At 38.5% G+C, this 12,158-nt stretch overlaps 1 protein-coding gene across 1 annotated transcript in view; it reads right to left on the minus strand.

Annotated features, from left to right (window-relative positions):
- Positions 1-12,158, minus strand: part of LARS2 (leucyl-tRNA synthetase 2, mitochondrial) — a 269,656-nt gene that overhangs the window by 201,411 nt on the left and 56,087 nt on the right. Inside the window, exon 5 of the mRNA XM_089687406.1 lies at positions 1,678-1,738. Within this exon, the coding sequence (XP_089543532.1) occupies positions 1,678-1,738 (61 nt within the window). The remainder of the gene's footprint in view (positions 1-1,677; positions 1,739-12,158) is intronic.

The following is a 12,158-nucleotide window of genomic DNA, read 5'->3' on the forward strand; positions in this document are numbered from 1 at the left end:
GAAAAGTAGTTCTGAGGGGGGGGTTAAAAAAATATTAATAGAAAAGTGACAATAATATAATAATATATTTATAATTTGGATTACATTGGGCCCTCATATTTACCGAAGGCTATGATTGTGATTATGACGATACACTGTGGCCCTGATTAACCCTTTGCTTACTGGGCCCTTAAACCCCCTTCATGACCAGAGCGCTTTTTGCGATTTGTCGCTGCGTCACTTTAACTAACAATTGCGTGATCGTGCGACGTTGTACCCAAACAAAATTGGCGTCCTTTTTTTCAAACAAATAGAGCTTTTTTTGGTGGTATTTGATCACCTCTGCGGTTTTTATTTTTTACGCTAAAAACCAAAAAAGAGCGACAATTTAGAAAAAAATAACATTTTTAAATAATTGTTTGCTATAATACATATCCAAAAAAATATTTTAAAAAATTGCAAAGTTCGTTTGGGAAACGATTCTGTGGGTTCAGAGAGGAAAAAACCACATTATCCTTCCCTGTCATTCCCCTGGCGATTGATCCATCCCTATTGAATATGACTGCATTTGCAGGTGTAAGTCAACCTGATCTTGAGATGGAATTGGCCGATATAGCCGACAAAGATATATGGGTGTCCAAGTTTAAATGCTTGACCGCTACTCTTGAGGATGTTGCCCGGCAGAAGGCCATTCTGGCACAGAATCATAAATGGAGTGATATTAAAAACCTTTCCAAACAGGACAAACTTGTATTCGAAACCTGGAATGCTATCCCCAACACTTATATAAACATGAAAAAGTATGCATTTGGAGTGCTGTCGATCTTCGGCTCCACATATGTATGTGAGCAGGTCTTCTCCGACATGAACTATATTAAAAACAAACATCGATCACGCCTCACAGATGACAGCTTGCAAACCTGTGTGAAAATGAAGGTGACGTCTTACAGCCCTGATGTGCAGACACTGTGCACTGAGGTTCAGGAGAATAAATCCCATTAACCAGATAAATTAAATATTTTAATTAGCTATTAATGTGCAAAAATATATTTTACATTGTTAAGTGGAAAAGTTCTTTTTTTCTTCAGATTGACAGCTAACTGCACGATCCTGTATATAGCATTAAGGTAAGAAACAATACATGCAGTGTCAGATTTGTTTTAAATGTTGCAATGGTTTTGCGGCTCCCAGTCTTTTTTTTCCCTTCGGAAACGGGTCCAAGTGGCTCTTTATGTCTTAAAAGTTGCAGACCCCTGCCATAGCATCTGGTCTGATGACCCACCATCCCTGAGAGGGAAGATAATCCAGCCATTTCCTATTTGATGACATCTGGATTAATAACATAATGCGCAATTATTATGCGCGTCCAGTGAGTGCGCATTACCTTTACCACTACTGCACTGATACCGGGTCCAGAGTCACCAGAGCACGAGAGTCACCTTATTTTATATATTGTTTATATCAGAACTTTTGATTATATTTATCATCTGATTTTAGATGGGATTTTTATCGATTTAATTAAGTTATTGATTTTACAGAGACACTTGGATATCATATTTATTTCAGCGCTGCACTTTCTTGTATACACACAAGTATGCTGTATTAGAAAATTAAACAAAAAAACTGTAATGTGGAAGGCCCATTCAAAACACAGTTACTTTTGGAATAAGGATAAGATAGATAAACTAATTTACTTACCCTATCCCAGCTAAACGACAGGCCTATTTTTTCCAGCTGTTGCCTCATGTGCTCAATATTACTGCAAGAGACAAATAAATAATATGGGTACGTCACAGGCTGGTGGTCTAACTTTGCACAAATAATTAACTGAATTTTTCAGTTAATTTTTACTCTTAACATTACAAAAATACAAGCCCAGTGGGGCTAAACAAAAGAAATTTACAAGTGTACAGCCGTAAGTTTTATAGGCACTTACAATTTAGTTTTCATTCTATCACATCTTTCCTTTTCAGATAAATGTGAGAATAGTATTGTTTTTGCATTAAATTAGGGTAGGGATTTGGCACAATGACCTGTTTCCAGAAATTCACAAACTACAGGGCTTTGAGAGACGGGAGAGGGCTGGAGTTTACACCTTGTTCCACCTTTATCATAACGAGTCTAAAGTCCTTTGCACAACTAATGGACAAATCTGCACTAAGGGCCGGTTCACACCGTAGAAACGCAGTTTGGATGCATTCCGGATGTGTTTCTGCATATGCATTTTTTAACGCTTTTTTGATGCGTTCCAGTGCATTTTTTATGCGTTCCGGTTCATTTTTTCCCCTTTTTTCAATTGAACTAGGGAAATGTGCATTTCAGTGCGTTTTTAGTGCATTCTAGTGCATTCCAGGGTGTTTTTGATGCGTTTTACTGCATTCCAGTACAGTCCTGTTCAGGACAAATGTAGCCTGTTCTACTCTTTTTTTTTTTGCAACTGGAACTGCAAGCAATAATGTGAACTATGACATTAACAACCATATAACATACTTTCTGTGCATTTTGAATGCAGAAAAGAAGCACACTGAAACACATCTAGTGTGAACTGGCCCTTAAAGTGATTCTAAACCTTGTATTTTTGTTTTAAAAAAATAATAAACATGTCATACTAATCTGGACTACGCAATAGCTTTGCACAGAACAGCCCTGAACCTCCCCTTCAGGGATGCCCCGCCAGCACTCCTGGTTCCTCCTTTTCAGCAAGTTCCCCCATCGGAAGCTGCCTCTCATGGCAGCACTTGGCAAACTTGTTCCCAAGTCGCACTGCCTATGCCCGGCTAGGCCCTGCCCCCTATTTCACATCACAAGATTTGATTGACAGCAGCAGGAGTCAAAAGCTTCTGCTGCTGCCTCTGTGTCCTGCAAGGTGAGAGCCACTGTTCTCAAGCACAGCGCTCGATTGAGACCGAGTTCAGGTAAGTATTTAAGGGGGACTGGGGGGGGAGAACAACATTTAAACTTTTTTTTTTACCCTAATTCATAGAATGCATTAAGGTAAAACATTTTTATCCTTTAGAACCACCTTAATCCTAAATGGGTTTACCAGTTACCTTTCAATTAAGGTATGCTATACAAGCGCAATTTAATCTGTTTTTTATTTATTTGTCTCGCATGCATATTATTGATAACATTGTTTAGACATCCTCTACAAAAGGCTTAGTTTCGCCCACATATGTGATGTTACTAGACTGCTTTTTACCAAAATTTCTATTAGCCTGTAGAGCATGATGGTAGAGAGACATCGGTACCATTTCAGAAGACATTTGGAACAATATCTTACAATCTCTGCAGCACATCTCTCTCTTGCCTTCACCCAGACTGACCCAGGTATTTATTTTACATAGGGTATACAAATTTTACAGACAATGGGGCTGATAGAAAATCCCTGTTGTGACAGGTGTGATTACTCTTCAGGATCCCTTATCCATCTTTTGTGGCAATGTCCCAAGTTGAAGAGATACTGGGCTTAGGTACTTTAAATGGTTTATTGGGGGACTAGTCTTTTAGTGGATCCCCTCACATGCCTTTTAGACCAGATTTATTCTTCTTCTATGTATCACAATCTGGTGCTCACTAGCTCTAGAACTCTATATATAGCTCGTAGGCTGATTACAATTAAATTGACCTTGCCTCGCCTCTTTCATCACCTCTTTCTGATTGGATAATGGATCTAAATGAATATGTCTCCTATGAAAAATGTACTATTGAACTACTTTTAAAATACTCATCACTTAAGAAACTAATGAGTAAATGTAATGCTATAAATCCAAATGGATGAAATATATGCCTCCTTTTTTTGTCTTGGGTCCCCATATGACTTATCATATATCGATTTGCTATTAACCTTTTGTATCTGTATGGTTGATTGACACCACATCTCTATCTTGAGCTCCCATGCTTTTTCTCAAATCCATATACCATCCCTCTTCTTATAGATGGCTTTGTTTATGCCTACAGTTGTAGGGTGGTAAAAACACACAGTTGGGCTATAATTTTACTGTTTCACTCCCTCCTTCTTACGCTACAAAGGCAGCTGAAGGGGGTATACACATGCTATGGCTGCAACGTTGCGCTCCTAACCACATGTCAAATACCCAATGCCCCATGAAGAGTGATCCATTGCAGATCAATGTTTAGGGCTGGTTCACACCAGATGCAGTGCAGTGTATTTTTTTTCTGTATCAAAAATGCATGCACAGTGTTTTCCATGTATTCCAATGGCCCTAGTTCACAACAGTTCTGTCAGTTCAAGTTAGTCTCCAGTGCAGAAAAAAAAAGTAGAACATACTGCATTTTTACTGCACAGAACTGTACTGGAACACAGCAAAATACATCAAAAATGCACTGGAACAGAGTGTGGTGTGAAATGTAAGCAAAAACGCATATGGAACGCATCTGGAGTGTGTTTTCGTGATGTGAACTGGCCCCTAAAGAGCACCAGAAGTATAAAAAAGCCAGTATCCCTCCCTCTGTACTGTTATATCCAAGTTTGACTCTGGCTTCTATTCCCTACCTGTAGGGACACAGGATACTACAAGCTACACCATTGGTTAGAGTATCTTCATATGACAGACATGGTTTTACCATATAGAACAATATCACCATCTAAGTAACTGGTTTCAAATGAAAGTCTCTGTTACACTCCCAGACATGGGGTGACAACATTGCTGTTGTGTTTCTGTAGATATGTGATTTAATATATCTATTGCAGAGATGGTATTCCATTTACAAGTATTCAATGAATATTGATAATCAATGGCAGATTTATGTACTGCTAAAATGTTTTTGCTTTTTCCTCAAAATTTAATAAAAATGAGATTAAACAAACTAAATGGGAAATTTAACTGCTGTCCACTGAACAGCTGAACTGCACGTTAACAAAAATGTGTTAGAAATTTAGCAATTGTCATAAAATTCCTAAAAAAAATAATAAAACATAATTATGAAGATTAGTCTGTCCTAACTGAAATCACTAGGCTGTTCCTGCTGGCCTCATTAGGCTCATAGCATGGCTGTAGACCTAATATGGTGGCTGCAATACTTTCAGTCATTGGCACCAAACAAACAAGCAAATTTATTGCTTTGAAATTAATCAAACTTCATTTGGTATATGTTTTTTTTTTTTCTAACTTGGATAGCACATACTACACACATACATACAACCTACATATTGCACTTTGCACTCACACATTACTCTCTCCTTCAGTAAAAGATAGAACTCGGATAATTTGGTTGAAAGGCAGGAATTAGCATACTAGCATGAATATAGGACTCAAGGAGAGTTGAACTGCAGAAGAGTCCAGTCATGGTTGCCAACTTTCATAAAACGTATTAGGGCATGCTCTGACCATGTATATCATTTTATATTTAGGAAGTTCAAAATTACTTGGTGGCATACTTGCTAAAGGGTTGAAGGAGTAACATTTTTCCAGTTGAGCAGAATGGCCTTTCTAGCTTGAAACAGAATCAGCCAATACACGGTGAGTATGAATAAGAGGTTCAAAATCACTGAGAATGCCAAGATGGGGAATCGCCAATGTCCTCAGAGCATGAGGGCCAGTTCACACTACATGCATTTCAGTGTGCTTTTTTTTTCTGCATTCAAAACGCACAGAAAGTAGGTTATATGTCACAGTTCATATCAGTGCTTGCAGTTCCAGTGGATTCCATTTGCAGAAAAAAAAGTAGAACAGACTGTATTTTTCCTACACAGAACTATATTGGAACACTGTAAAACGCATAAAAAACAGCCCAGAATGCACATGTCCCTATTTAAATTGAAGAAAAAGAGAGGGGGAAAAATGAACTGGAAAGCATCAAAAACACGTCAAAAACACGCATGCAGTAACGCATCCGGAAAGCATCTGAATTGCGTTTCTATAGTGTGAACCAACCCATAAAGTTTAAATGGGTAGCTAGCACAGACTGTCCCAGAAAGAATCAATACTGGGACAAGGCCAGAACATATGTAACTTGTTAGCTGGCATTGAATCCAAGACTCACACACCATATTTTGTCTGGTGTATAGCACAACTAATGGATAAGCCTAAATTGAATTAGTTTGTCCACAGTAGTAATAACATCCATAAACCAGGTATCAGTGACCCACTTCCAAAGATAGTTGTGGCTAGTTTGGGTTGTCATCCACTGTAAAAGGGGTGTTACAGAGGAGAAAATTTCACCTCCAGAGCACAAAACTGAATTCTTACAGAGTGATGTGACATAACAGAAGGCATTTGAACAAAAATGTATTGCTGATATGTGTTTTCTATTGGTGTTGGCCATTGTTCAAACAGTGAGAGGAAGACAATACATTTGCTGGACCATCAATTGGAGTCAAAGTCATTGTAGAGTTCCTTCAAGCTATGACTGTGCCACAGAGAGAGACTGGGAAGGTGAGAGAATGCCCTCAGTTTTAATCCAGGGAAGGTAGGGAATATCCAGTGGGGACCATCATTACACTGTTGTAATGTAGATCTATGGATGATGTACCATAAGGCTTGGGGAGTCTTTAACTTCTACCGGGAGGGCAGTAAAAAATTATATAGGTTATGCCTGGCCAAGCCAGTGTGTCTTGAAAAGAGATTCAACTATTCTTGGCTGGGAATTGCTCCAGATAAAAGAAGGGATAGATAGGTCAATACATAGAAATAGCTGCAGAGAGATAAATATTGGGGGCGCCCTAAGAGTATAAAGAAATTTCATCTCAATTAGTATTATGTGATCAATAACATTTAACAGTAAGGAGCTCCAGATTAGTGATCTATATTCAGTATAAGTCATAAAGGGGATTATAACAAAGGACTCATATTTAGTTAGGTTGTTATGGATTCGAATTTTCAGGTACTTAAATTGATATGTTGGTCTGCATCTTGAATTGGGCTAAGTAGTTGTGGAGGGCCTATTAGGAAGGCCATTGATTTGTCTCAGTCCAATTTCAATCCTGAGACTCTTCCAAAGCCCTCTACGACATGCAATAATGCATGAAATCAGTTTTCAGAGCCTCTAAGGTATACTAAAGAGTCGTTCCTGTACAGCAAAATTCTCTCCTCCATAAGATCTTCCCAGCAGACACCATCAATGCTATAAATCTGTCTAAGAGAGCCACAGCCATGGGTTCTTTGGCTATGGAACAGTTATGATGACAGAGCACAGCCCTGCCAGGTGCCCCTCTGAAGAGAAAGCAAGTAGTTGAGATTGTTCAAACACTTGCTCTTGGCTCTGTATATAAAATCTGGAGCCATTTAGTGAAGGAAAGTTTGAAACCAATGCAAGGCGTAGTTTCCTAAAGGAAATACCATCAAACAGTATCAAAGGCTGAAGATGTCCATAGAGATGAGTAATATTATTATGAGTACCTTTACCCAGCATAAAAACAGATTAATCCAGGCATTAAGAGTGAGAATCACTTAGGATAAATTAAATCTTAAAAGATTGGCTAATGTTTTTATGTCTCTATTTTTAGAAGCAATATTGGGCAGTGAGAAGTGCATTGAAATTTTTCGGGTTTGGATAACAAGATAATGACAGATTCTTTCTTGGAGTCTAGCGGATACCCATTTTCAAAGGCCTCAAACAGTAGCACAACTTAGTACAAAGCCTCACTTAAACTTCTTTAATGCATAGAGTATGCTTGGTATGAGTTAGGGACTGTCTGAAACGGTCTAACCACAGAGAGCCAGGCAATTAGCATTTTCTGGATACTGCAGAAATAACATGTTATATATTGTTTTCATTAAAGGTTTCCTTTAAACTAAACTTCAAATGAAGTAGTCAATATTTCAGGACAGATGGTTTTGCTCTGGCTAGCATCTTTCCTGCAGATCTTTTTAGAACATATGAATCATTTTAACACAGAAACAAGGAGCAGATTTCTTGATCCTTTATGAAATGTTGCAGGTACATAGAAAAAGACACAATGGCTGTGATAGCTGGATATTTTCAGACCGTCCAAAGTACACATTGCTCCACAATAACTGGGCATTGCAGGTGAGCTGTGCTTTGTGCATCCTGTAACTATGAGTCATATTTCATTGTTCCTTTGACTCTGTATTCAAATACTGTTCAATGTAATCCTCATGTTAAGAAAAGAGATGAGCATGGCAATCACAAATGTCTCAATCTGCACCTAGAAAAGATTGCTTGCTATGTATATGTTAAGCAGCTCCTTTCCCCAGCTCGCTGAATTGAAACCAAGCTTATGTATAAAAAGCAACAAAACAAAGAAAAAGATTTAATCTGGTACTCTGCAAATACAAAGATAATTTATTCAGAATCATTAACACAAAAGCAATTATTTCCAGTTGCAGTTTTTGGTAGCTTCACTGATCCATGATATACAAGCTTCACGCCTTTGTGAGATATGCAAATAAGTCTGCAGAAGGAAAAAACGCAATTTGGAGATGAATCCATACACAAAACTGCCATGTAAAGTGGACACACATTTGACTATGTGGTCACCCTTTTTCAATAAGGATGCTTTTTTGACATTGCTGATTCTTTTTACAAAGCAGGCACCTTTTCCTCATCTCTTAATTCCACCATCTCCTTTAAAAGATTAAGCTTTTATTGGCAGGGCTCTCCAAGCTTTATTTTAATAGTTTTTCTACCTGAAATTAAACCCTAGGCAAATTGCTTTATACACATGTAAAATACATACTGAATATCAGAGTTGTTATCCCTGCCAAATAATTTGTATTTCTGCCCATCCAGTCTTGAGCTTTACAGAGTTTTTCCAGGAGACCAAATTTTTTTCTTTGTTTCTTTTGCTAGAGCTGAGTTACACCTACAAGTCTATTCACCACCTCTAGCCTGTGACAGGACAGAGAAAGGAAAACAAGCAGACTGGTTAGCTCATCTGTTACTTTGCACTCTCCATCTGTCTGCATGCTTCTTATACTAAAGCTCAACCGATTGACTCATTGGGGTTTATTTACTAAAGCTGGAGAGTCTAAAATCAGACTCCCTTCTGCATAGAAACCAATCAGCTTCTAACCTCAGCTTGTTCAATGAAGCTTTGGCAATGAAACCTGGAAGCTGATTGGTTTCTATGCAGAAGGGAGTCTGATTTTGGACTCTCCAGCTTTAGTAAATAAACCCCATTGTGTTGTTTCTCCTTCTTTCACTCTGAGCTCTACTTTGTGGAGGTTGTGGGAATCTGATATCAAGTAAAATTCAGGGGCATATAATGCTTACATTAAAAAAATATAATGCATTTGAGCATGTGTAGCACACCCCTGAAGGAGCCGCTGGTAACAGCAGATTCCTTCCCCCACCATTAGTGCACACACAGCCAGACACACAGCATTTTCTCCATTTTACTGGTTCAAACAGGACAGTATAAGGGTGTATTTTTACGCTTTTTTTTTGCAGAATAAACTTGGATGGGGTGAAGGGAGCATGGGATTCCCCAGAATTTCTGAACTGACATTTTTAAGGACTCTTCTCTTCAAACAGATATGTACAAAACATCCCACACAACTCTCTACTGGATGAAAGGTGCGTAGGACTTAAAAGAAACGAGAATTGCACAGTCACTAAGGCACAGCACTTGCAATTCCGTAGGACAGCTGGACACTCTTCCCCCCAACTTTCACTGGGTGATCTCTCTAGACCATAAAACTCCCAAACCAGACTTTGAGAATAGGCCCTCCCAGTTCCATCTGGAACCTCGATGACCTCTGAACAATGCTTCCAGAAACCTGTCCTCAGGTGCAAAGCTGATATATATAGGGTCTCCTCTGGCAGTACTGGACCCAGGCTCCACACACACTGCTCCTATTTATGGGCTCTTCAGTCATCTACTGGACACACCTCCTCAGGGATTAAATATTCAAGCTGCCTCTCTCTCATCTTCCTCCCATTGTGATTCTAGAATGCAGGGGGAAGTAATCAGATCAGCAGCTTGTGAGACAAACAGACTAGAGCTAAACTAAATTTGCCTACAACATAGGAGGGTGCTACAGATGTATTATGGAATAAATAGTTGCACTGTTTTGTGTCTTCTAAATGAGTTTAGCTTTAATGAAATATTGTGTGATTATGTTACGATTTATTCATATTACAGATTGCTGCAGAATATGCTGCTCTTGCAGTATGTAAAGACCAGGGGCGGATTGACCATTTGGAAACTCAGGCACTGTCCAAGGGCCCAGGGTCAGTAGGGGGTCCCATGAGATGCCCCTGGTACCTTTTTCATAGGCTTTTTTGAGTTTGGGCAAGGACACAAGGGCCCCATGATCCCCTATTGCCCGGGGGCCCCATAAGTTGTCTGGTAAAGACTAATAATAAAAAGACTATTTGACCACAAGAGGATCTTTTATATTTTCACTATACACATCAAACTATATGCACATATAAAATAACCACAAAAATGCAAGCTAATTATTTGTTCTCTATACCAGTGTTTCTCATCCTTTTTTCAGTCAAGACACCCTCTAAAATTATGGACAGTCTCGAGGCACCCTTTATAATTATGGACAATCTCGAAGCACCCCATTTAAAATGTAAAAAACTATTCTAATAGTTATATATAATGCAGCAACATCCACACACGTAGGACATCCAACGTTAGAGGTGGTTTATTCTTCCAAAGCAAATACACTTTTGCACACTGGTACTAATTAGTATTCCTATGTTTCTTTTCTCCCTCAGTTTTTCTCCATCACTCAGCTAATGTGACCCCAGCACTGACGAAGAAGGGCAGGGGAGGGTCAAACAAGATTGCTGTGCAGGCAACCAACATCCTCCCTATCAACTGATGATGTCATTAGTTGTTAGGACGTGATGATGTCATTAATTATTAGGACGCCAGTGGCTGGAAGGTCACTGGCCTTTATACAAATTTTGAGCAATTTTTAGACATTTTTCCAAGCCACCCCTGTAGAAACCTCAAGGCATCCTTTTTGAAAAAGGCTGCTCTATACAATATTTTAAAAATATGTTCATAAAAAAGTATCATTTTTTTTCCTTGTATAAGCATCAGTAAGACACATTTTTTAAAATAATTAGATGTAGGTTTTATTAGTTACATTGGTTCTTTAACACACACTGTATGTTACTCATACAGCATCAAAGTTGCACACGGGGTAGGAGGTAATTAATGCATTTATAACAAACAAAATTCATTGTTCTTGATGAATGTGTAATTCGTATTATTTCAAAAGGTGGATGTTAGTCTGGGGAGTATGGCTACGATGTGTAGCTGGGATGTAATGTTTCCATCATGCTGAGACTAATAGCTCGACAGAGACTGGGAATTCCGTGACATATAAGTCAATTAACACCAGGCAATGTAAAAATGGACTGAATGTCTGGCAGTGGTTTTCTTAAGATTCACATTTGAATTTGAGCTTACTAGTTTCTAAACTCTGTAGTCCAAGATAAATCCCCCAATTTCCCTAGTAGATTGTCATCAAAAGGGCAATTGAATTAAGGTTTTAAAAAACAAAAAGGCACAATGGATATTTTTTTGCAGACAAAACATCATACAATGGAAAAGGACTGGTTTATTAGGTGTACTGTACAAGCATGAAGAGGTATCTGCTCAAAACTGCAACAGATCCATTGCTTCTTTACCCTCTACACCAGGGGTGTCCAACCTTTTGGCCTTCCTGGGCTACACTGGAAGAAGAGGAACTGTCTTGGGCCACATTTACTTGAACTTAGCCTGCCATTCCCTTTCAGGTTTTAGAAGCTAAAGGAGTAAGACTTGCCCAAAATGGGCACATTGTGACTTGAATTTGGTCATATGGAAGGAAGACTAGGCAGACCAAGGGTTTGATCCATTTTGGGATTTACTACAGACACGCTGGCAAGGGATTAAATAGGGAAATCAGAAGAAATGATTTACAATTTGTACAGGATACTTGTTTGCATTCAGTTCTGTGCTTTGTGTATCTCTCAAGGCTACAGCTTTCATGGCAAGGTCACATGACTCATAGTTTTAACTCACAACTTCACATAAAACAGAATACAATTTACCCAGCGCAGCAATTACTGGTACTGAATATTTCATCTTGAAGGCTGTAAATAAACTAGAGAATAATATAATTTTGACAGATCTGCAGTAAGATATACAGTAATTACTTTTGATCTAAAAGCAAAACATATAAATGTTTACAACTCCACAGACTACACACTGCCATGTTACATAAACCACATTTAAAGGAAAAACTAAT

Source organism: Staurois parvus, unplaced genomic scaffold (assembly GCF_062004578.1).
Source record: "Staurois parvus isolate SC_StPar_1 unplaced genomic scaffold, SC_StPar_1.0 ptg000020l, whole genome shotgun sequence".
Classification (NCBI taxonomy): domain Eukaryota; kingdom Metazoa; phylum Chordata; class Amphibia; order Anura; family Ranidae; genus Staurois; species Staurois parvus.